The sequence below is a fragment of the Mastigoproctus giganteus genome, chromosome 4 (genome assembly GCF_048544385.1).
Source record: "Mastigoproctus giganteus isolate SK-2022 chromosome 4, ASM4854438v1, whole genome shotgun sequence".
Classification (NCBI taxonomy): domain Eukaryota; kingdom Metazoa; phylum Arthropoda; class Arachnida; order Uropygi; family Thelyphonidae; genus Mastigoproctus; species Mastigoproctus giganteus.
Window position 1 is genome coordinate 26,181,709 of NC_143578.1, and position 27,735 is coordinate 26,209,443.

Below are 27,735 nucleotides of genomic sequence, written 5' to 3' on the forward strand. Positions count from 1 at the left end.
TCTATCTAAGTTACTTTAATCTAAGTATCGTAAATAGGAATATAAAGCTACTCTAGAAAATAAGGTAATATGCCAATTTAAACTATTAAAACAGAAAATAAATCAGAAAAAACTTCTCTGTTCCAGGAGCGGCAAAAATGTACGTCCGCACAGGCTACTCACGTTCTCAAACTCAAACTTTAATCTAAGGGTTTGATTAGATTACATTAGATTTAATTAGATTAAATTATGGCTAAGGGTTTGCTTACTTCCTTTGCCACCTCCTTTAATATAACTGGATAGATCCCATCCACCCCAGGTGCCTTTCTTATGTTTAACTTCAACAATTTCTCCTCCACTTTGTTACAAAATTATTACAAGTTATTACAAAATCATTATGCACCCTGTTACAATTTTTTTTTAACCTTGTGGCATTTTCAAACCTTAATAACTCCTCATGTGTGAATGTAGATGCAAAATACTCATTCAGTTTGTTTGCTATCTGAGCAGGATCATCAACAGTCGAACCATCGATATCAAGTATTTAATAATAGGATTATTAAATACTTAAAGAAGTTTCTGCTTTAATTCCAATTCTACAATACAAATAAAATAAATTTTTCAAAAAGAAAAAAAAAAAAAAAATCCTTACAAAACACAATATATTAACCTCCACTTTCATTCTTCTAAGTCAGATAACTTGTCAGGTAGGTACCTGATTGATATTAAATTCTGTTAATTTTATTAACAATTACATTAAATTTTTAGATCTTTTTTACAATTTTATTTTACATTTTACAATTTTTAACGTACAGTAGAATCCCATTAATCCAGATTTGACTGGACTGCACTTGGTCCAGATTAACCGGAAGCTATCTTTAACATTCCAGTTTTTATTTAAAGTTACTATATAACAAAATTTTACCTAAATTGGTTTTTATATTAAATTAATAAACAATACTTTAAAGTAAAAATTATAAAAAGTAAAAGAATATGGTAAGTAAACAAAATACTGTACAAAGCAACAGTTTTAATATAGAACATTATATTACACAAAATTAAACACAAAAATATTACGACACAAAACAAATAAATATTTTCAATAAGTATACTTGAAATAAGCCTCAATGTTTTTTTTGCTATAATTTTGAAACTCGTTTTCGGGCTGCATGATCTCACAGATGCTTCAAGGTCAAGGTGTGTTTGTTTCATTTGCGGTCTCCAGGGTTTCCCCTATATGCCGCTGGAGCTTCAAGGTCAGAAGCTCACCAGCTGATGTGTCATGCTGTCTCTCGAAATAAATCAGTAGCTTCTCCAGCATTCTGGATGCTTCAGTGTGACTTGCACAAGTTGTTTCCTCACACACTTCATCATCGGAGTTGTCATCTTCATTAGCTTGCAATGATGATGATGATGAGCATGCTTGCACGATGTCTTACTTGGTGAGGATCTGATGTCCTAGATCATTATCACACATTATCTTCATTTGTTACATCTGAACAACCCCCCTAAACGTTGAAATAACTGAACAAAATCATTATCATCATCATCATCAGGATCCGAAGAAATATCCATTTCCTCCCCAGATCTTCCCATATCACACATTATCTTCATTTGTTACATCTGAACAACCCCCTAGACGTTGAAATAACTGAACAAAATCATTATCATCATCATCGTCAGGATCCGAAGAAATATCCATTTCCTCCCCAGATCTTCCCATTGGAACATCAGGCCAAAGATTTTTCAAGCATTTGATAAGGGTAGGCTTGTCAGTTTCATCCCAAGCTGCAGCAGAAAAAATAAATGGCTGTCTTTATGTTGAGATTTTTAAGAAGGTCCGTAAAGTTTGATTTTTCTTCAAGCGCATCTTGTTGTTCTAACAGTGAGATTATCAACTTCTTTCTGTACCGTCACTTCACACAGCCTCTATAATTCCTTGATCCATAGGCTGTAATAGTGCAGTAACGTTGGATGGCAAAAATTTAACAAAGATGTTGCCAGATCTCAGTGGTTCTTCTGCTGGGTGGGATGGAACATCATCAATGAATAAAACTGCTTTTTCTTCCAGTCCTTGATCCCTTAAATATTTTTTTTAACTAAGGAAACAAATGAGAAGAAAAACCAATCTTTAAAAAGATCTGAGCTCAACCAAACTGATTTTTGTGATTTGTACTTAGCTGGGAGGGCATTTATGTTCACATTTTTAAGAATGTGAGGCTTAGCAGATTTTCCTAACACTAACAGTGGTAACATTAAATTCTTGAATGCATTACTGCACAAAAGCAATGTCACTCTTTCCTTACTCAATTTATGTCCTTTAGCTAAAGAGTCAAGTTTTGAGGGAAGTGTTTTTTTGGGTAACATTTTGAAAAATAAACCAGTCTCGTCAGCATTAAAAATTTTGGGATGGAACTAAATTTTCTTCACTAATAAACTTGAGAAACTGTACTTTAAATTCTTCGCTTACAACACAATCAACAGAAAGACTTTCACCTGTAATTCCGAGCTGTCAGATTCCATGATGCTCCTTCCACCTTGATAACCACCCCAAACTAGCAGTAAAAGATGGGCCACCTCCTAATTTTTCGTTAAGTCTGAGAGCCCTTGATTGAAGGATTGGGCCTGAAAGAGGAACCCCTTGCTCTCATTCTTGACAAAACCAAATGTATAAGGCCTCATCTAAATTTTCATTTTTTGCCTGCTTAATGGTAACTCTATTTGCTAAGCTGTCTTTGGCCACCATTTTTGCACAAAAGTTTGATTGCTTTCCTATTTTTTTTTCCAATGAGAAACAGTTTCTTTTGCCACCCCTATATCAAGAGCAATCTTTTTTAAACTTTCCCCCTTATCAATGCAAAAAAGCGTGTTCAGTTTTTGTTCCATTGACATGGCAACACTCTTTCTTTTTGTTGCCATCTTTTGTTAACCCAAAACCACAAAAAATATAAAACAGAAAATAAAATAAAAACACAGTAAACACAAAGCAATACAGCAGGTAAAGAACTGAGGTCAGGTGTACGCGTGGACAATGCTAGCGGCAGCTGTCAACTGAATACAATAGCTGAGCGACTGATTTTTGAGCCATTTCCAAGAATGCATGATTCATCCCCCTCCCCATCACTGATCACGTGTTACACGGTTCTTATTCTTCTGGACTTGTGTCTCATGGATGTGACCAATAAGACAATCTCCTAGATAAAGACTGACAATGCCACCGGCATGCCATTGGATGTCAACTTCTTTTCTTGGCCAACTAGCATTCCGAACCATGTACCCTAACTTGGTTCACTTTAATACCCCCTCCCCTGGTAGGGAGAGGGAGGGGACGGGTTTCTGTCTCCTCCCCCTCCCTGCTACACCCTTTTTTTCCCTCCTGGTGGGGCCAGTCTCCACTGACCTTTCTGGGGTTGCCTTCCCTATCATCCCCATATTTCTATCTGTCCCCCCCCTTCCTCAGTCTTCACCCCTACTCTAACTAAATATGCATTTTATTCTATTTTATTTTTATTTTATTATAATTTTTTTTTTATTTATTTATTTATTATTACTATTACTTTTTTTTATTTTTATTTATTTATTTTTTTATTTTTATTTTATTTTTATTTTTTTATATTTTTTTATTTTTTTATTTTATTTATTTATTTTATTTTTATTTATTTATTTATTTATTTTATTTATTTTTTATTTATTTTTATTTTTTTATTTTATATTTTTTTTATTTATTTTTTAATTTTTTTAATTTTTTTATTTTTTTATTTATTTTTATTTTTTTATTTATTTTTTAATTATTATTTTTTTTTTTTTTTTTTTTTATAGGCCCTTGCCACTGAAATCTTAGGAAATTAGGTGGCAGGGCCTGCCAGAGTAATTACTTCTAATGCGATCCCTCTATGCCTGACCTGCCTCCTCGGGGTTAAGTGTGGGCAACGGGGGGTCCCACTAGGGGCCCAACGGCTAAAAGGTCAGAGGAACAACACAACATGACACTACACAACATAAACATGTACCTTCCACTTTTTAAAATCTCTGGCCTTCACAGTGTTCTGTGTTTCACAAACAGAGTACACAACACGGAGATGGGGGAAACCCCTTGGGCCGTTAGACAATGAACACTTTACACTTTACACTTTTTGATCACGTGTTACAGCGCACCATCACATTTACTCTTATCCAGTGCATCGGGCAGTTACTGCTTAGTATACATGGACTAGTTGTAGTCCCTTTATCCCTGCTCTTCTTGTTTACAATGACACCATTAATATAAACTTAGCTAGGAGAGCTCACGCTTGTAAATATATCGTACAATTTGCAGAAACCCCTCATAAGTCAGTTATTTTTATAATTCCTTCCATATATTTTTTTTCAATAGTTAGAATTTTTCCCCTGACAGAAAATCCAGTCTGGATTAAAAGGATTCTACTATAATTTGCTAAATTTTACTGGTCCCCTGTGGAATGTTTATAACCTTTATCAGTCCACCACTGGTTTTTAGTTGAGAAATACTGACCTAGAGGACAGCCAAAGTACAACTGGTAAATTTTATTATTATTATTAGTAGAAGTAGCATATAATGCAAGAAAGCAAGCTTATACATCAGCCAAAAAAAAAAAAAAAAAAACTTCCACATCACCCATCCATCCCCTCTACTGAATATGTCCATGATTGTATGCCAGTGCGAATTTAGTTGGTTTGGTTTTTTTTTTTTTTTTTTAGGAGCATTAGCAACTAAGGCCATGTTGCTCCGGGGATATGCGGTGGTCATTCCCTGACCTTTCCGCAACCTCCGTATTTGGTGGTCACGGGCTCAAACCCCGGTCTAATCAAGACCAAAGCGTGTGCTATGCACTGCTGCTCCTGCCCACCTGGCTACAGAGGCGCCAGTGTGAATTTAGTTAGTAAGAGTCACACAGAAAGCAGAATTTATTGAAGAATGACGATGAATGTGTTTCAGTAATCCACTAGATCTTACCTGAAATAATTTATAATCAAATAATTAAATTGCGAAATAACAAGGATACAGATGTATTCATACAATTACATAAATATGAATGTATAAACAATAATAAAAAATAATAATTATATCCATGTAGGTTGGCTGAATAGGTATTTGAATGATATAATCAGTCTCATCATATCTGTGTAAGCAGTTTTCACACGTATTCTCTCTATCTTGTGAACTCCTCTGACTCTGTGGTTGTCCTGGATACATTTCAATAATACATTTCAGAAATTGTTGGAGTATAAACAGAAAATTTATTTATTTATTGTTTTCACCATGTCCATAAGAAACAATTCCATTCCCAGTGGACGGATTCTCAAAAAATTTTATATTTGGGACTTTTAAATATATTTGTCAAGCAATTTCAAATTTCACTGAAATCGAACAAAGAAATCTGGTAACTGTTATTTTTTCCATATAATTTATATGTAAAAAAGAAATCTTAAAAAAGAAATATTAAATCACGAATCATCAAAATATAACTATGGAAACTACTTTGAAAGGGACAAAGGCTAATAATTGGCACATATAATTTTAACTTATTTAAAAAGAATTTCTAGGATTATCCCTTGTGGAAAACTGTTGTATTCTGAACTGTATAATACATTTCAGAAATACATCTTAATAATGAAATAAAATACAATATTTACCTCCAGCTTTTCAAAATAGAAAATATGCTACTTCACTCATCAATTTAGATAATTTATTGAACGCCCCTCGTATTTCATGCCAGTAAGGCTGTTTTGTTAATTATCTCCATTTCACCAACAGAGTTTTAGAACACGTGCAAATTACCACAACTTGATTTCAGTGGTCACTACTCCATTGTTATGCATGTCGAAGAAATGGTGCAGCATACAAGTTTGGAACAATCACATATTATAAAAATCTTATCTTCAGCTTAAAACTACTGTTCCACTGCATTAAAATGCTTTAAACTTAAACCTAAATTTAAACTCCAACAAATGTTTCTGAGGCCTGGAGACGTGATAAAGCATGACTTCCAGGTTTATGTAACAAATAATAATAGATCTACATATGCATCACAAAATACATCATATACTCTTTTACACAAGGGCTTTACATGCTCTATAGCTGAATATGGGTTTCTATTCAAAAGTTTTATTGGAGAACTTAAGTTTTTACCATTATCATAGTATTAAATACAATAGTTACTTACAGAATCATGAGTCAGAAACGTATCACAGTAATCACAGTAATACCTACAGAAAGAGAAATATACATACATTAATATTTCAATTTAAAATAAGCTATGGTATAATACAAAAAAAAAAAACATGTGAACAAATAAATTTATGGATTAACTATAAATTCTATATAAAGGATGAATAAACAGTTTCCAGCAAGTCAATTTATGAAATTAATATCAATATGCCATAACAACACTTTTCAACCTATATTCCAAGGAATCTTCATGAGTGCATGTTGTGCAGATTTAAAAGTCATTGTAGTTTTGTTATTTATTTATTAGTTTAGTACAGGATTTTCACCCACGGACAGCAACATTACTAGAAGGGTGTTCATTCTCTCTAACAATTTTTCAGTTAAGAAATATATCATTTGCATTTAAAAAAAAAAAAAGTCCAAAATAACATATTATAAATACATATATAGGTTGCTAGACAAATGTCTCTTCAAATACTGACAGTTCAATATTTGGATAATCTCGTGACAAAAAGAGAAAGTTTATTCAATCTAACAAGCTCTTAAGTTATTAATGGCAGAGTTGCTGGAAATAATCAACAGGAAGTCTACAGTTGGATAAATTGATATATTTCCTGCAGCTTTAACGTCCTATATTTCTGTCAGAACAAAAACTCCCAGAATCAATTTGAAAAGAATTACAACAATCCACTAGGTTGTTTGGGGATATGGCAGAATGTCGATTATCCAAACCACCACCCAAAAAATTACAGTATCTACTTTTAGTACACTGGTTCTTATGTTGAAATATTTCTCCTGCTGTTTAATGCATTCGTTTCTGATTATTTATTCAAAGATATATGCAGTTTAGCAGACAAACAGTAGTCTTAATTTGTCATTACTGGAGTTAAAAATCAAATGTTCGCTTTAGCTACTGTGGACCCAGGACAGTTTCTCATGACCTTGATACACCATTGTCCGTTGCAAATGCAGGAGTATGGTGGAAATTTACAAAACATTTCCTAAATCAATTATTTTTTAGAATACTTCATATTTCAAAATACAGTAGTAATAACCTTGCATACAATAATTTAATTGTAGCCTAATTACACCTTGTTTCATATAAACTTGGTATTCTCATGTATGTTTGATTATCTGAGCTATTTGATTAACCGAACCAACCTTGATCCCAATTAGTTCGGATATCGATGTTCTACTGTAATATATTTAAACATCTAACATTTGTAAGTCTGCTTCTTAACTGATTTCTCTCTTTCCTGGTTGGATCATAAGACACAATATTGTGAACTGCAGGTGCATCCATCTCTTGGGAAATTAATTAGTAATCGTAGCAGTAGTAGGGGAAAATGATGCAAGAATGAAAGCAATCTTATATTGCATCAGCCAAAAAACAAAAAAAAAAACACTTCACCCATCCTTACCCTCCAAGAATTTATCTAGTTCTTGAATTTAATCAAACCATCCACAACAACAGATAGAAACCTCTTCCAACAATCAACTGCTCACTGGCTGAAAGAAATCTTGCACACATTTATCCTGCAACCATCCTTCCACAACTTAAATTTATGTCCCTCATGCATACAGTCTCAGCAAGAGGAAGAATACCACTCAATCTCGATTAATTCAAGACCTTAAACACCTCAATCAAATCATCCCATAAGTGCCTAGTCTCCAAATGCTACAATTTTCAGAAGTGAAGTCTCTATAGCTAAGAGCAATCTTTTGTGCAATGGGACAATAATTGGATGGGATAGATTTGTCACCCTTTTTAGGAACTGGCTAGATATGAGCAAATTTGCAAGCAGAAGAAAAACCATCAGTGGAATAAGAAAGTGTGAAAAAGGTAACAGAATAGCAGTAAGATCAGGAGCATACATTGAGAACAAGTATTAGCATTAGCAAAGGCACATGATGCAAGAAAGCAAGCTTATATAGCATCAGCCAACCCCCCCCCCCCAAATTTCACCCATCCACTCGCTCCAAATGTTTGTCAAGTTCTCCCTTGAATCTATTTAAGCTATCAACTTCTACAAAGACAGATGGAAGTTTGTTCCACCAATCAACCACCCGCTGGCTAAAGGCAAACTTCCGCACATCTATCCTACAACCGTCTTTCCTCAATTTGAATTTATGCCCTCTCAGGCCTCCAGACCTGTATACAGTACTCAAGGTGTGGCTTGACCATTGCCTTATACAAGGGGATAATCACCTCCTTATCCTTGCTAGAAAAATTCCTGTATATCACCGACAAGACACCATGAGCTACACTTGCAGCCCATCTGCACTGCTCAGAAAACTTCATATCTGCCTGCACAATTACCCCCAGGTCCTTTTCATTCTCTACCACTGTCAGTGTGGTACCACAGAGTTGATACGTTACTCTGGGATTACTGCTTCCAATATGTAGTACTTTACATTTGTCAATGTTAACTTCATTTGCCACCTCTCAGCCCAGCTGCTCAACTTTTCTAGATCCTGTTCACCAGTGTACTGTCATTAGTGTCATTAACAACCCAGCGAACCTTCGTATTTTCTGCAAACTTGGACATTAAGCCTGATATACCATCATCAATATCATTTATAAACACAAAAAACAACAATGGACCCAACACTGATCCCTGAGGGACTCCACTAATAACATTAGTCCACGAAGAGCAGTGTCAATAGATTACCACTCTCTGTCTTCTCCCACTCAACCATCTCTTTATCCATAGCAGCAATTTGCCTCCAATGCCACTGCACCAATTTGTGCAGAAGTCTTCCATGTGAAACAGTATCAAAAGCTTTTCTAAGATCCAAATATATGATATCAAAGTTATTCTTTGCATTCAGTTCCTTTGTGACTACATCATAGTATCCAATCAAATTAGTCAGACAACACTTCCCCTTAACAAACCCATGCTGTGTCCGAGCTATAACTGAAGTCTGGTCTAGATGATCCTGCAATGCTTCTTTAACCAGTGCCTTCATTAATTTCCCTGGAACAGAAGTTAAACTAACAGGTCTGTAATTAACCATCTCCCTTTGATCCTCCTTTGTGGATTGGGGTCATATTTGCACATCTCTAGTCCATGGGTACCTCCCGAGTCCAGGGAAACTCTCGTAATTATGGCTAAGGGTTTGCTTACGTCCTTTGCCGCCCCCTTTAATATAACTGGAGAGATTCCATCCACCCCAGGTGCCGTTCTTGCGTTTATCTTCAACAATTTCTCCTCCACTTTACTCTCAGTTATTACAAGATTATCTGCCTTACTGCCAGAGTTTAACTCATCTCTGGCATTCCCCTCCCCGAATAACTCCTCATGTGTGAATGTCAATGCAAATATTCATTTAGTTTGTTAGCTACCTGAGCAGGATCATCAACAGTTGAACCATCGATATCAAGTGGGCCAATCTGATTCATCCCCTTCCTTCTAGAGTTTACATAAGTAAAGAACTCTTTGCTGTTTTTCTTTGCATCCCTTGCCAAAGATTTCTTGTAATCTGCCTTTGCCTGCCTAACCTCCTTTGTAACTTGGTTACAGATCAACTTGTATCTATCATAGGCTTCTGTGTCACATGTTAATTTATATGTATCCCATGCACTTTTCTTCTCTGTCACACGTCTAATTAGTTCATCTGACATCCATTTAGGCCTAAATCTTGAACAATATTTCTTTGTTGGTATGAAAAGCCTAGTAGCTTCCAAGATTAATTCTTTGAATGCTTCCCATTTTGAATTTGCTGTTGGTAACATCATCAGTTGGTTCCACCGTATAGAATTTAAATACTGTCTCGGACCACCGTAGTCACCTTTACGAAAGCAAAAACCCTTTCCTTTACCATTGATGGTAGTTACCTCTCTGATAAATCCCGCTTCAGCACACTGTGATCACTACCACCTAGTGGTTCCTTTATCTGCAGATTCTTGATGCATGAAGAATCATTATTGATAATCAGATCAAGAGTATTACTCCCTCTAGCTGCCTCCCGAACATGCTGCTGTAGAAAACAATCATCCAATAAATCCACAAAAGCTTTGCTAGTGTGCGACTGACCAACCCACAAATTAAAGTCAATACTTGGGAAATTAAAATCCCCCATTATAAGACAATCTAATTTACTGGCTGACTATTTCTCTGCACAATTGCGCATTATACTCATCAGATTCATTAGGCCTATAACACACACCTACTCTCATTTTTCCTTTCCCAGTGCTTATGTCACACCAAACAGAATCAACATTGCATTGTCCACCAACATCAATTGGATGCACTTCCTTAGATTTTATGTGTTTCTTAACTAACAGCATAACCCCCTCCTCCCTTCCTGTCCTGTCTATCCTTTCTGTACACATTGTACTCCCCAAATTCCAGTTCTGCACTGCTTATGTCTGTGTGACACCATATCTCTGATATCACAACAATATCTGCCTTTGATGTCTTGACTAGCACTTCAAGCTCATCGAATTTATTAACTATACTCCTAGCATTTTTGTACATGCAAGTATACATGCACCTGTTTCTATAATGTGTTAAATACATGGGCTGTGTTAGTTACCCTAACACAGCCAAGGTATTTACTTGTTCCACTATGATTCCCAACAGTCCTGGAAATTCCCATTGCTTTGCTTTCCAGGCTGCTGCTCAATTGCATTTCAATATAAGTGGAGAAATACCTTCTACCATTCCCAGTACACTGCATTGAATGGAGTGTGATGGGAATGGTAGGAGGTGGTTTATACAGATTATCAATACAAGACCTAGAAGAAGCGTATGATGCTAGCAGGTCAGCTTTACCTTTAGCTGAGGCAGCAACAGAACCATGGGGTTTTTAACAGAAGTGGATAGAAATGGGGAAAAGTTGCAGCCAACAGCTTTGGAAAAGGACAAGAATGCTCAACTACCTGTTCAAAATCTAGTTTGGACTGATTAATAAATGCTTTACAATTATTGTAGGCGTTGGTTTAGGCAGGAAATGAAACTGGAGATTTGCATGCAAGCCAATTACAATATGCAATCTTCTTATTTTAAACAGCCTTAGTGCATTTATTGTAAAACCCAAGGTTTGGATAAAGGATAAGATTTTAAGGTGGATCATGGAATAAAGGATTTCATCCCTACAAGAATAATTTCACTGCCATAATCTGCACAAACATTGACATCAGAAGATTTAAAAGAGTAATCTAACCAAGGAAAAGAAGAATAAAATTCTTACAAATCATCCCATTTGCAATCTTGTAATGCCAAACAACAAAAGATTAAGAATGCCACAACAGAAAGGAGGCTCTGCTGGAGAAGAGACCATCACCAAGTTGTGATTTCAGGTGCTCAGAGGACCGTTCACCTTGACCTTGTACTTGAAAGGGTTGTGAGAAAAAAAATCAAGCATATTGGCTGTGTGGTCAAGATTATCTGGTATTCTGGTAGATGAACAATGTGTTCATTTATCTGCCAGACAATTTTGTGTAAGGTCATTAGTAATTGTAAAAGCTTCAGCATTCAACTATCTTGTACCATGTGACTGGAAAACAGAAGCCAGCTGGAGTTGTGAACATTAAAATCACCAAGGAAAATTATCTCACTGTTAGAAAAGCTGGAATGGAGAAAGTCAAGTTTCAAAGAGAGAAGTCAAAGACTTCCAAGTGAGTAGTGGAGTTTGAATTTGACAGAATGGGGCAGAGAAGATTGGAAAGAGGAGATCCCAAATTACTAAGTCTCTGGCAGGGAATATCAGAGCAGACACATGCACAAGTACCACCTTTGAAAAGAAAGGAACTGTACAGCGAATTAGGACAACTGAGATGAGCAGTGGTTGATCAACCAATAATTGGATTCTGTCAGAAAAAGTAAGTGGGGATCATACTCAACATTATATCTGAAACTGGAGTATAATCAGGCAGAGTATTTCATCACAGTTGAAAGCCATTCGCATCTCCAGTTTTAGTTTCTGATACACTAAAGTTCACAACAGTTTTAAAAAGTTATTAATAAATCAAACCTCTATTCTGAACATGCTAAGAGTAAAAAATTTGCTTCCTGTTCAAATAGTAGCTATCCCCTTCTGGTCTCTGACCAAAGACACTTCTGTCTATCCACACTTCCTCAGCTGTCAACATCATTAAATAAGGCTTACTTATTAATAGCTTACTTTTATTATTATTATTATTAGCTACATGGAGCAAGGAAGTCTGAGGCTTATGCTGCACCAGCCAAAAAAAAAAAAAAAAAAATCCTCAAGTTACCCTGAGAGAGAGAGTCAAAAGTAAAAGGGAATCACCAAGAAAGAGAAGAATGATGATATCCAGCTCAGGACCCTGGGTGTGCCAAGCCCATTTTCCTTTAACTTGTGCAGCAATTATTTTTGTAAATCTCTTTCCATCATACCAAACATATTCAATTAAAGACCTTTCTTGATTTTCCAACAGAATAGTATTTGCCATATAGTACAAATAAGGTCACAGACTTTTTCTGCACTGGCAAAAAAAAAAAAAAAAAACCACCAAATCAATAAGAAAATACAAATTATGTGCTTCTCTCTTGATACAGGTAACTATCTAATTGACCTTTAAATTTATTCAAACTGTCAGCCTCAACTACCTGCAAGGGCAACTTATTCTAGCATTCAACAACTTGCAGGCTAATAGAAAACTTCCTACAATCTAATCTACACCTTAACCCCTGTATTTGAATTTATGGTTCTGGAATTCTTTATAGCGGTGAAAATTTCATGTTCATTCATTTTACTAATCCCTCTCAGAGCGTTATAAATCCCAATCAGGTCACCTCTGAGGTGGATAGTTGCCAACCTCTGTAGCCTACATAATCGGAGTCTTTTCTCATAAGTTCATCCTTTTGCCGATCTCACCATTCAAGTTGCTCATCTTCAGACACTTTCAAGATGCTCAATGTCACTTTTCAGATGAGGTCTTTATACTTGAACACAGTATTTCAAATGTGGGCTTACAATTGCCTTATACAGTGAGATTATGACCTCCCTATCTCTACAGATATTGTTCGATAAATCATCGATAGGATGCCATAGGCTTTCCTGGCTGTCTGTTCACACTCTTCAGAAAACTTTATATCTGCTCATATAACTCCTAGATCTCTTTCTTCCTCTACTGCTTTTAATTCAACCCCACCAAGTGTATAATTTATTTTGGAGTGTTCTTCCCCAAGTGCTCGTCCCCATTTTGCTGCATAAAAACATAGTTGCCACTTCTCTGACCATTTTTGAAGTATGTTGAAATCATCCTGAAGGAGCACTGCTTGGTACTGATCATTAACTCTCTACTAATCTTTATGCTGTCTGAAAATTTTGACATCACACCTATCCCTTCATTGATGACATTTATGAAAATGAGAAGCAACTGTGGTCCAAGAATCGATCCTTGAGGACCCCACAGCTGACATCACATCAATCGAAGAATATCCATTAATTACAACCCTTTGCATTCAGCCCTGCAGCAACCCAGCAATCCACCTTAGAATCTTACCAGTAATCCCAACCTGTTCAAGCTTATACAGTAACCTCTTATGAGGGACCAAGTCAAAAGGCTTGCTAAAATCCAAATAAACTACAGTATGTCAAAATTATTCCCTACATCCAGCTCATGAGTAACTGTGTCAAAATAGCCTACTAAGTTAGTTGAATATGATTTTCCTTTAACAAAACCATGTTGTGTCCTTCAGAATGCCATATCTATCTATCTAAATGTTCCTGAATTGCACTCTTAATCATTGCCCCTAAGATTTTTCCTATCACTGAAGTCAGACTAACTGATCTTTTTTATCTTCGCCTTCTTCCCACATTTATATGGGGTCAGCTAATCAGACTAACTGATATGTAGTTACCAATTTCACTCTTAGAGCTGCCTTTATATATTGGCGATATGTTGGCACTTCTCCAATCCAAAGGAATCTCCTCCGTGTCCAAAGATGCCCTCATAATTAACCTCTAATAAACAATCATCTGTAATTATGAAATCATTAATTTCTTATAGCTCCACCTCACTCACACAGTCTTCTCAGCATGAAGGGTCTTTTGTCAGTAAAGACTAATGCAAGGATATTAAAAGAATCCTGAGCAATCTTGACACCAAGAAGTCTCCAAGTAATGATGGAATTTTTCCATTTGTTCTTAAAGCTTGTGCCTGAGCTTATTGCTGTTTTGTGTTGCCGTTCACAATCTCTTAGTTCAGTACAATTTTTCCCAGTTGCATGGAAATTTTCTGATATACAGCTAGCTTCTAAAAAGGTGACATAGCCCTCCCAATTACTGTCTCATAGCACCTACTTCAACTATTTCTGAAGTAATGGTGAAATTCATCCATTCTTACACTTGAACCTTGAAATCTTACACCTGATTAGTAAGAGATCCATACAAAGTCAACAGATTGTCAACATGAATTTCACAGTCTTGATCTTCATGTACGTTATTACATCTTCATGTACATTATTCATCTTTGGGCAAATTCAATGGAGAAATTTGGAGAAACTCAAGCTGATGCTCTAGGCATTTCTAAGACTTCTGACTGTGTGACTGGCACAAAGGTTTTCTAGACAAGGTTCCTTTATGACCTGTTTTTTTTTTGCATTTTTTGAACTGACAGCAAATCCTGTCCACAGTTTTGCCAATGACAGCAACTACAATTCATCTTCTAGTCTAAGAAAATATGCTTTTAAAAAAAACAGTTACAACTTGTCAAATATTCATCTCAATTCATTAAAAATACCAGTCTCCATGTATACTAATCAAAAAAGTAACCAAGCACCTGCATGTTTCAAAGAACATTTGGTGCTACTATAGTGTGCAGTCTACCATGTCTACCGGACGCTAGAGTGTGAGAATACACTACCGGCACTATAGCTTGCAGTTTACTAGCACTATAGTGGATGCTAAAAATATGATATATGAATAAATATGAAAAATATGAATGTGATAAAAACACAAAAGACTAAATATTATTTACTCTAGTGCAGTATTATGATAAAAACACAAAGTTATGTGCTGAATGATTTTTGATGCGACATTTACACTATAGCGTGTAGTCTACCTTCGGCTAAAAATAAGAAACCTAAAGTTCGAGAATAGAAGTCTAAAAATTTTACCCTATGCAATGCTGTCGAAAGATTGAATGCAACTGCAGTGTCTTCTGTCACCTTGACAGAAGACACTACAGTTGCATTTCAATGTGAACACCACCTTCTGGACATACCACAAGATGTAAGGCTTTTTCATCGATGTGGTAGCATCATGCAAGAAAAAAGAAAACGTGACAGATGTGGAAAATAGAGGCCTATACTTCACTGTCCTCATAAAAGCATGCCAAACTACATGTTCTGTCCGGAAAGGCAATGCATTCTTCCATTATACGGACATGAACAACATATTACACTACAATCTGAGTTTGTGCAAAATTTTAGAACTGGTGTTCTTTTTCATACTGGAAATTCCAATGGACACTACAGTTATTCTAACAGGAAAGTCTTACAATACTATAACTGACTGGTATGACATGTGCAGAGAAGTGTGTGGAGCCACTGTTTCTCACAATACATGAGGTAAGATGGTTGGTAAAGAGCTTAACACCATTCAGATTGATGAAGCAAGATTTGCTGGTCGATGGAAATATAATCATGGGAGAATGCTAAATGCAGACCAAGCTCCTCTCTCTGAAGATGGTAAAGTCCGTTGTACAAAACAACAGGCAATATGGACCAAGAATTGATGGGCCTTGGGCTTTTGGTCTCAAGCAAGGCCCTGATTGTCATTATTTTTATATGCAATGGCGTGACAGAGGCACCTTGATCCCCATCATTGAACGGGAATGTAAATCTGGTTCAGTGGTTCATTGGAATGAATGTCATGGGTTACCGCAAAATGTTAACACTAAATGTCATGGGTTACCGCAATTTTATGGTGAACCATCAAGAAATTTATGTGGATCCAGTGGCAGGAGCAAACACTCAAGCAACTGAATGGTCATAGTTGGATTCCAATACACGTATTCTAAAGAAAATGAGAAGCATTAACATTAAGCTTTTTCAATCTCACCTTGATCACTTTTGCTGGAAAGTACTAAGAAAAGATGTAGATGATTTATTTGACATTTTTAAATGATATTCGAAGTGTATATGATTAAAGAGCATAACAGTTTAAATTAATTTAAATGTACTGTTTAACCTGTTTGTGTATAATTCATAAAAGACATCATCTAAGCTAATATCTAGTCATTATTTAAAATAATTTAGCACATAATTTTGTGTTTTTAACCCATTCATATTTTTCATATTTATTCATATATCATATTTTTAGCAAACACTATAGTGTTCGGTAGACTGCATGCTATAGTGTATTCTCACACTATAGCTTCCGGTAGATGTGGTAGACTGCATGCTTTAGTAGCACCAAACATTTAATAGTGTGTCAGCCTGCCAGTGGCCTTAATTATGCATTGTGTCCTTATTGTGGGCAATGAACTGATTTTTGGTAACAGAAAGGCAGCATTTTGGCCAATGAAATCTTCTCCAACACATTGGTCAATTCAGCTACTCAATGCAAGTATGCTGACCTGGCACAATGTTCTAGTTCAGCATTTCCCAAACTGGGGTCCGTAGACCAGTTCCAGGGGGGGGGGTCTGCAAAATGCACCCTCCGGAACTGGTAAAATTATTTGTTCTATGATGTATAGCAAATTGATGATAAATAAGATTATTATTATATATTTATGTAAAAATAAGAATAAAGTAAAAATGAACAAAGTTTTATGTTTTAAACATAAAATTTTGAATTTCCTTTTCAGAAAACCCAGTGTTCATATATATATATATATATATATATATATATACACACACAGAGTAACATATGAATATATATAGGGGTCCGTAAACTTTTTTTGATTTTTGAAGGGAGTCTGTAAACATTTTTTTTATTTTTGAAAGGGGCCATAGATCTCAGTAATTTGGAAACCACTGTTCTAGTTAATGGCAAAAATATTCAACAGTGTTAAGGTCAGGGCTCTGGGCAGTGTAATCAAGTTTTTGCATGTCTTCAAGTGCAGTATGAAAGGGTAAATTATCAGGCTGAAACAAAAATTGCCCTCTTCCCCATCTACTGTCACAGTACAGGAAGAGCAGAATTTTCCAGAATGTTAACGTACTATATAACATCCATAACGTACTCAGACATAGCCACCAAAATACAAGAAAGGGTAAAACTGCAGTTTATGGGTACCACTCTGTATTTCGGCAAAAAAAAAGAGAGGAAGAAGGCAGTAATTGCATCACAATTAGTCCCTCCTCACCTACCCATTACAGGTGGATGTCACATGACATCACAATATGTCAGAGCTGAAATGAAAAAGAAACGGCAATAGGGAGCAAAAAAATAGGTAAATACAAATGCAAATTTTTTTTCAAGCAAGTAGCAAAAATTAACGCCAGACACAACCACTAATACTTCTTGCCCGTGCATTAACAATGAGAACTGCTCATTCACGTCTACAAAACTTTTTTTTTTTTTACACTTTTCTTTTGCTTTTTTTTTGGCAGCGGGGGCTGCTGCCAACAGACCCCCACTTCTGTCAAGAAAATCTTACACTAACAACTAATACAATAACTGTGAAAACAATCAAATCATCAAAGAACTACTTGAATACAAAGAAAACTCACCTCATCATAAGTCACTGCAGCAGAGCACACGGCAGCAGAGAAAATATCCAAGAGCACAAAAACCACTAAACAACATGATGAAACAAAGCAAATGATAATTTCGCATTTACCTCTAACTTCGCATTCACCGCTAATATCAAAAGCGGATTTGCATCCAATCAAACATTTTCATTTTTTTATTAACATATATACAAATATACATACAGTTGTGCCCCCGTATCCGCTGATTCAGTTAATCACGGAAAAAAAAATGAAAAAAACTTAACACGTACTACTCGCATGTCCAATACAATGCTTCCCTTTATTTTTTACGATGTCGATTTTAAATCAAATAGCTTCCCTTTATTTTTAACAATGTCATGTATGGTTTGATCACCAACATTATAATGGTTCTTTAGAGATTTAATGGATGCACCGTTTTCAAACGTTTGAATAATTTGAAGTTTTTGTTTAATTTGAAAGCACAACTCTTGCGTTTGCCCATCATTTTCACAATTTCTAAACAAAAAAATATTTGCTATAAAAAAAAAATTCCGACATCTCTGACATAAATAATGAAACAAAATTTGTCCTTTTGCAGTGCGACGGAACACAACAATCGATGTGATACACTAAATCAAACTAAACATTTGGTTTTGAAGTGTCCCGGTTAATCCAATCAAAGTAAATAAATCGAGAGTGCTGTACTTTATTATTACTGTATTTAATGTTGGTAATGTCTTACTGTGTGTTTAATTTATCGATTAAACTTTATTATATGTGTGTATGTACAAGAAAATCATGATATATATGGGGTCAGCAGGTGTTCGCTTATATCTGCGGTTTCAGCCATCCACAGTAGGTCTTGGAACATATCCCCCGTGGATACGGGGGTCTTACTGTATATACAAACACTTTTCTTATACAATCATCTGGTTCCACAGGGAAACTCCTTCTGATTATACACCATCTCATACAAATCCATAAATAACAATAAAACACTCAAAGAAAAACATGTATGCAAGTATACACGTAACTGTTCAGTGCAGCAGCTGCACCTGGAACAGAGTTCAACTTCGCCAATTATCACTGTATTGTTTAGAGAATATTGTAGTTTGACCAATTGTAAATCACATGTGATTCATATGTGCCACCTTAACAGGGTAGCAGCAAAGTGATACCCATCCACAAGGAGGTGGGCCTGTATTAACTTAATTACCCAAAAAGGGGCAGATCCCCCACCCACTAGGCAGTGCTAAATCAGTGGGTGCCAGCAGATCACTCTAGTTGCCCAAACTAGAGAAAAAAAAAAAAAAAAGAAAAGAACAAAAGAAAGAAAGAAATCACGGAAGGCTTTGTGAATTTCAGTACTACTAAGGATAATCCTGAAGGCAAGCAAGATGCAAGAAGAAAGCATCCATTCATAATGATATGTCATTGGAACTAATTATGGAAGTTGTAACTGCTTCGTTCTGTTGAAAACATCAACAGAAAACTGCTGAAAATGGTTAAAATTGGAGACAGTTTCAATCAAAACTTTTACATTGTCAGGCGAGAACTGCAGAACTTTTTCCAGTAGGAAATTCTAAAGTCACAACAATAAGGGCAGCAGAAGACAACATGTGCCCAGTCTTCTCGCTGCTGACAAAGGCAAATGTCATTATTTTCTAAACCCAACTGAACAAGTTTCGATTTGATGGAACTGTGCCCAGTGATGAGAAAAGACATAGATATTTGGAGAGAAACTAGATGAAATCTGCTGATCAGAGCAAACAGTACATTACTGATAAATTTGTATGTGATTCTGCCTTTGACTGACGTCGTCCAATGATCTTGCCAGATGTTGATAAGTTCCAACCAGATTTGACATTTTTCCTGCTATCCAATCAAATAATAAGAAAGGCAAATTATATATTCACAATAATCAGCCAATCACAGAACTTGACCAGTCAATCACTCCGTTCTTCATCCACACCCACAATGCGGTGACAAGGTATACCCATAAAACAGAGTTCAGCCCAAGAAAGAACTCCAGACAGTGAATTTTGCTGCCAAGTGTGAATTTTTAAGCAGCTCTGCCAAAATTCTGTTGGACTAATACATTGGTAACTGATGTTCTTCAGGCAATGATGTTCCTCATACATAATGTTCCTCAGACATAGCCATCACTTCAGAAAAACTGTATACTATGATTTATAGTACAGCTTTCCAATGTTTCAAGGTCTAATCATGGTGAGCTACACACCAGGCAAGTTGATATCACACCAGTACCTACCTGAATTCCTGGTTAACAGTATTCGATGAGGACCAACTGGAACTACGAAATGAAACAATTTTTTTTTTTTTTTTGTGTGTGTGTGTGTTTTTTTAATGACTGTTATAGTTCATATTTTATATTTGGACCATTGAGTAAATGACTAGATTAAAAAAAAGTAATTAAAAAATTCATATACAGCCACATAAGCTACTAAATGCTCCTATGAAAATCTCATGCAACCATTTATATTACAAAAATAGACTGAAATTCAGAGAAGGGTACACCATCCAGACTGTGTACCGATTGTTTGCGATATGGCAGTGATTGACAGGAGGAGACTCCGCCCACTGTTTTCTCCCTCTTCTCGCTGTACGTTCCAGGACTTTGCTGTTCGGAATGTCACATGGGGTTAATATTTGTCTTTTTGTCTCTGTTTGTTCGTTGTCTTTTTGTCTCTATTTGTTCGGATGTTTATATCTGATTGGCTGATTAGGAATGCGTAATTAAAAAAAAAAAAGAAAAAAAAAAAGAAAAGGTGTTTGGTTTGCTTGTTCGTGCCTGACTAATACCAGGAGTGTAGGGGCAGGAATCCCCTCACAAAAAAAAATTAAGAAATGTTAACTGATGAAAAGTGACTAATCTTCCCCTCTCCTGAGCTGTTGTTGTTGTTGTTGTTGTTAATTGGTTTTTAGGAGCATTAGCAACTAAGGCCATATTGCTCCGGGATATGCGGTGGTCATTCCCTGACCTTTCCGCATCTCCTGAGCTATCTCATTGACTGATTAGGAATATGTAATTTCCTACATTTGCATATTTGATTGCTTGTGATTTACTTTTTGGTTAGCCTTGGTTGAGTGCGGGTGTCTGTCCTACTGCTTCCTTTGTCTTCGTTTTTTTTTTCTGATTCTTCTCAGTTCAGCCCCAATGGAGTGAATCGGTGTGAGAATGTTAAGACATTTAGAAAATGAAGGTTGCAAGTGTGTGATTGATTAGTGCCAGAAAATGAATTTGATTGCATGTAAGTATAAATGTTTTCAGTGTGGAAGTATGATGAGCTTCGCAGAATGCAAGGATTGTTCGGATAGTTGAGTGGGTGTACAGAAAGAAAGGGGTCAATCCTCATTATATTAAAAGGTCAGGTCTGTGCAAAAGGGGTCGTGGTTTTTGGAGAGCAAGCTCAGTATCATCGATGTGCTCCTTCTAACTTATTGGGTTCTGAAGGCACCCATCAACTTTACCACGAGCTTGGTGTTGGATACAAGACCGTGATTGGAGAAGTTTTTGCTGGGAGGTATATTTGGAAGTGTGAATGTTATTGTTGAGATAGATCAAAGTAAGTTTGGGAAGAGAAAGTACAACTGTGGTAAAAGAGTGAATGGGAAATGGGTGGTTGAACGAGGAACAGGAAGGTGTTTTTTCCAGGTCATTGAAAACAGGAGTAAAGATAATCTCCTAGACATCATTAAGACTTCCATTTTACCTTGTACTACCATAGTATTGGATTGTTGGAATTCTTATGACTGCCTAGGGGTTGAAGGGTTTAAGCATCTAGCTGTTAATCGCTCAATTCATTTCAGCGATCCGGAAACTGGCACTTACACAAACAGCATCGAGGAGTGCTATTAAACAGCAACTGTCATCAAGCAAAGTCAACGATCGGTTCAACTCCTATCTCATAGAATATATGTGGTGAAGGAAGCATTCCGGTAGTAGCGACCTTAAGATGGCCTTCCTGAATGAAATTTCAGAAGTATACCAGCCTGCAACTCAGGACTGAATGAGGGCTTTCTACTGATCAGGTGAGTGGTTTTCTTTGTCTTTTCAGCATTTCTGTTGAAGTGCATCACCAATTTTCATTGTTAATTCTCGTGAAATTGTCTAGTAATCAGTGGTTGCATGTGGTATTAAAATTTGTTGCTTGTCTTGGTCTTTTTTTTATCTTTAGCTCGTGAAATTGTGCAGTAATGTTTGGGCACAAAAGCAAGGGAAGCAGCGCCACCAAAAAGTAAAAAAAAAAAAGCATTTCTGTTGTTTACCTGCATCAGCAATTCTCGTTGTTAATGCTCGCGAAATCATCTAGCAATGTACAGGCAAGAAGAACCAGTAGTTACACGTGGTGTGAATTTTTGTTACTTGTTTTTTTAAAAAAAAATTGGCATTTTGCCTTTTCTTTTTCTTCATTTCAGCTCCGATATTGTGATGTCATGTGACATATTGTGATTCCCGAATAACGTGCATTTTTGTTACTTCATTTAAAAATAAAATTGCCCTTTTGGCATTCCTTTTTCTTTATTTTCAGCTCCTTGTTATGTTACGTGACATTATTGTTATGTTATGTGACATCCTGTATTGTGCAGTCGAGGAGAAGAGGGGAACACAGTGAGTGGGTGGAGTCAACTCGTCAATCCCTACTTTCCCCCCTCTTCTCCTCGCCGCCATTTTGGAGGGTGTACTCTTAACTGAACGTTTACCCAAAAATAATTTTTCTGAGTGTTTTTTTTTTTTTTATATATATATCTACTACGTTTGTGAATATGATATTGTACCTTGATGACTAAAACACCATTAAGCAGAATAAACTTCAATCATAAACCCACTGGAAGCTGAAAATAATAAACTGATCTGATGACTGTGTAATGCAATTGAAGATTTAAGCAGCACAAATTTATCTATTAGAGCAATGTCAATGTGAATTTTAGTATCCCTTTATTATTGGTTTGACTTTCAATCAGTATCATTAATTCTTCTGCCACCAAAGAAGTTTGGACATAAAAAAATAATAAAGGGAAAGGTTTTGTTAGGCTTTCTAAAGCCAAATTCCTGCACATAATTATCAAGTCCACTGAAGCAAGAATTTAAAATTAGCAGAATCGAGCATTCAATAAAAGACATGCCAATGCATGTCTTTTATTGGTTGCTCGATCTGACGCAAGCTTTGATCTGAAGCAAGCAAATGGAAAAGTTTACTAGAGTTAGATGTTTACATCTGAGGAAAGCTTCTTGAAACTTCTACTCACCAGTGTGCAGGTTTTTTCAATTTTTGTTTCTTTCAAGTTTCACTTGCCAACAGTGAAAGCAACGCCCAAATGCAGACATTAAAAAAAATGTTATAAAAGGTCGTGTGCAAAGCACATCAGAGGAGGGGAGAAAGGGTATTTTAAAAGAATTAAAAATATGCATTTTCAATATTAAAAAAATGGATTTTCACATTTGTGCTCATAATAGACTGAAAATAAAGGTGGCTTCTTCAAAAAGTTAACAATTTTGAATTATTTTAGCCTTTATTCCATAATGACAGAAAAATCTACCAACATGCCCAGTTTGATTTGATTTATGCTTTTCTGGTACAAAAGCAACAGGCCATAACCAACATGCCCAATAAAGGGCTAACTATAATCCTAGAATTAGTATACAAATGTCTCTTTTATTTTTTGTTCACCAAGACAATGTAGTTGCTGATGAGATGAGGCCTCAGCAGATGAATATTTTACATAATTTCTATAAATTATTTTATTTTTACTTTGTCTTATTTTGCATTAATTACAAAGGTAATGTGTGATTCAAGAAAGCATAGTGTACTTTCACATGTGCCTTCCAAATATATGTACTTTCTTTCCAATTTCAATAGTGCAGTGCTGTGTAAAATGCATATGGTGTATTTACTGCAGAATATATATGAACACAAAAAAGGTGCTAAATTGGTGATAATTCACAATTTATCAATAAATTTTTGCATTATGATCAACGTTTGTAAAATTGAGTGTTTAATATTTTTTCTGTTTCAATACTCTACAACTTTTATTGTTAAACTTTATTAAATTTCAGCATGATGCCTTTCTTTAATGTGCAGAAGTGTGTAAATGCCTCATCCATACATAGCCAAAAGCATCTGCTACAAAATACAATCTGATATTGTGAAGCAATACACCACAAATTGTTTCAGACTTACACTACAAATAAACAGATTCTGCCTAAGAGAGGTATATTCCCATTTACCTGTAATGTGAACCATTATTCAACCATCTCCCATATCTGAAATACTAATCAGGTAACATTACAAATAAATAACATACTTCTCCATAAGGAGAAGTATAAGGAGAAGTGCTGTATGCTGTTAAATAACATACTTCTCCATAAGGAGAAGTGCTGTTCATCCAAGGGCAATGCAGACCGTTTAAAGCAACTTGCTTCTCAGTCAGATTGGTGCATTCTCTACAGTTTGCATCTGGGTACATATTCAGGAAAGGCCAAAACATGTGCTTTAATATTTTAGAGCCCCTCTCTCTGGCCCAAAACGTTTGCTATAAATTTACTTGAGTTTCTAAAAAGTGAAATTATAACTAAATTATTCATAGTCTTATAATAGTAAGCAACAATTCACTCATTTATTTATTTTGTTATAATATTAATTACCTTCCAATAATGACATGGTAAGTGCTATTAATGGTATGAAGTCATTCATTTCCAACCAAAACAAGACAGGGATCTTCCCCCTAACAGAATAGGCAAGCTAGAGGTGATTTTGATCCGATTAGACATAATAAATAAAATAGGCACAAGGCTCTAATAAAAGGAACAAAAAAATTAAAACGTAAAAAAAAATTATTGAAGCTGAAGACATGCATACAGTATGATAAGTTATACTACATTAATTCACTTTTTCTCTCTTTTATGGCCATAATAAAATTCAGAAAATAAATTTTTACTTTTGAGATCCCAATTATTGCTGCTCTAGGGGCACAGTAACGTGAAAACGCGAACGTTCTAGATTTCATTTGTAAATTTTTCATCTTAACATTCCTAGATTTTTGATCTAGGAATGTTGACTAACATGCACCAATTATTTTCTTTAAACATACTCATATAACAACTCATAATAATATGCCTTAAAAATTACATCGGACTCTATGGCTACATATATAAAACGCAAAATAGCCGATTTCTATTTCGAGTCTCAGAATCTGAGATGCATTTCGAGTTTAGGTTGATTACGAATCAACTTGTTGGATGACAAACTTCCTCTGATGAAAGCAAGCCATATGAATTTAAGCCTAAATTTTATTGGCAAACAAATCCATTTTCGAGAGCTTGAATTTGTTCATTTACTTTCACCATATTTTCTCTACGCTACGAAACTAAATTATATAAGTAATTTCAAATACTTACTTTGGCATTGCTAAAAATTCAAACACAACCAGGACTATAGAATAAACGATAAGTAAACCACAGAGTATTACTACTCTGTGCAGCAAACAATATAGTTTATGACATAGAGGTCGCAGCTGAAAAGTTCCCCGGTAACCAGGATAATTTTTTAAAAGGCATACGTACTTCTCAATATCAAGACACCACGCGTAAGTATTGTTGATAGTTTCTGTTTACACTTTCTTAATAGTTTGGCAGTGGTCTGAGAAAAACCAGAAAAAAAAAAAAAAAACTAAAATATTATATTAGGGTTACCTGGAAAGTTACTTTCAGCTACTCATGTATATTGTGTCTGTAAATTTCGCGTGTTCTCTGGTCGATGATGTTGGCAAAATACTGGCTTGGGTCCTCCTTTTGGGGGCCCGCTCCCAAAGAGGAAAATAAAAAATTTCCCGTGTTGTTAAAAAAAAAAAAAACTCTGGAGCCGAGTACAGAAGAGAAAAAAAAAAAAAAGCTGTAAACTCCATCACAAAGTTCCTTAGGATCACTTCACTACACCAAAATACTGATATTATTCTTAGTTCCTGGAAGTCTAAATTCCAGGAACTAAGAATTAGTTCCTGGAATTTAGACTTCCAGAGTTATTTAGTTATTTAGACTTCCAGAGGGAGCCTCTCTCTGGAAGTCTAAATTCGTGGTTCCTGGAAGTTCTTCTTTAGCTCAAAAATTTCGGTTCTTCTTTAGCTCAAAAACGTTTTGGCAAACTTCTGAAATTTGCAAAAAATCCTTTTTTTCAGATAAAAAACTCATTTCCTGCCCTGGCGTAAATGACACTAATATATCTTCAATTATCGTTCTAATACTCTCTTAAATGATACTTTCATACAGTATATGGTCACAAGTTTCCCTTACTCCACAAAAACACAAATCCATGTCAAGTAATCCTAACGCAAATAATTCGGCATTAAATGACCCATGTCCAGTTATAAAAAAATAGTGACGGCAAGCTAGGTGTGAACCACCTTCTTATTTTGTTATTTACTAAAAATGTAACCTCGGGAATGAATTGTTTTATAACTCTTTTCAGATGATCTGGCAATTACCGTGTTCCATCTAGTTTGCTATAAGTTTACCCATTCGTTCATACATATATTATTTTCACGCTTAACATCTGAATCTATATTAATTTCAATACCTATAATATTAGTCGGTATCCGTCTCTTAACCCTTCTCAATTAGCTCAAGTGCAGTGGGATAGCACCGGCCAAACCTGATGAACAACAGTAGAGACAATTCTGCATATTCTCAATAAACAAAGAAACATGGTGAGTTGTTGGAATTGAGTTAGGAATGAAAACTGACTATAAACGCTCTACGAAACCATATTCCAGCAGCATACGTCATCATAGGCAGAAATACTGAAACATAATATAAGCGCAGGGTTCTCAATGACAGTCCACAATTCGATTTAGATATTCTGACAATGGACCCTGAAAACTTCCTAACCTTGTGACTTAAATATTGTAAATGTAATATGACAGTATATTATAAATAATAATTCCTAAATATTTTGTTTAAGTGACCATTGGCAATCGTACTCCATTTAGTTTGGACGGTTAATATCTAATTTAGTATTTAATAACATTATTTTAGTCTTGTGAGGGTTTATACTTAACTTATAATTATGTGCCCAACTGTTCAAATCTTCCAAGACAGTATTAACATTTTGCTCCAGATTTGATCGCGAATTTCGAAAAGCAATAATTGCCAGATCATCTGCAAATGTTATAATTTTACAGTTGGAAAACACTTGGTTCAACCAATACTGCAGAACCAGGTTCCAAATAAGTTATCCCAGCACAGAGCCTTGTGAAAATCATCTTGAAACCAGCTGTTTTATATGAAAATACTTAGATCGCACTATAATATATCTATTAGAAAAATAATTTATATAATTTCATTGAAAAAGCATATCTCAGTTGAGAAAGAGCGGCCTCCCACCATAAACGATCAACAGTTCCGTCAAAATCAATAAAAACTGTCAATCCACACTTAGCAGCAGAAGCCTCAATATGCTTGTGAAAATCCACTAATGCATCCTCACAATTTTTACCAGTTGTAAACCCATATTGATTCCGAGATAACATTCCACGTGGTTACAATAGCTCTATAACACGTCCTGCCATCAACTTCTCAAAAAAATCTTCCCAATATTAGCAAGGAGAACTATCAGACGATAGCATTTAGGTCCCATTAATGGTTCCCTTATAAGTTTAAGCAAAGCTATCTTCTATTCAGTTGGAAAAAGACCCTTACAAGGCACTTATTATAAAGCCGGAGAAGCATATCCGGGAATAGCTTATAAAACCGAGCTATATAATCGTTCTCTATAATGTCCATCCTTGGACAAAGTATTTAAGCCCCAAATTCTATAAAGTATTTAAGGGCAAATGATGCATTTGCACTAACCTGCATATTAGCAATTCAAATTCTTAATAATATCAGCGAGATCTTCCATCTTAAACTCGACTGTT

General features: G+C 35.5%; 1 protein-coding gene across 3 annotated transcripts in view; it reads right to left on the reverse strand.

Moving 5' to 3' along the window:
• LOC150086484 (uncharacterized) overlaps positions 1-25,307 on the reverse strand; it is an 88,493-nt gene extending 63,186 nt beyond the window's left edge. The window contains exons 1-3 of one of the 3 annotated variants that reach the window (XM_090371426.1): positions 25,223-25,250; positions 17,821-17,885; positions 6,162-6,204 (exon numbers count right to left, since the gene is read on the reverse strand). In XM_090371426.1, coding sequence (XP_090227552.1) covers positions 6,162-6,204; positions 17,821-17,828 — 51 coding nt within the window. In that variant the 5' untranslated portion in view covers positions 17,829-17,885; positions 25,223-25,250. Of the gene's footprint in view, positions 1-6,161; positions 6,205-17,820; positions 17,886-24,469; positions 24,541-25,222 lie in introns of those variants that run through there. The other 2 variants (XM_090371425.1, XM_090371427.1) reach the window with 2 other exon arrangements.
• Positions 25,308-27,735: the final 2,428 nt, after the last annotated feature.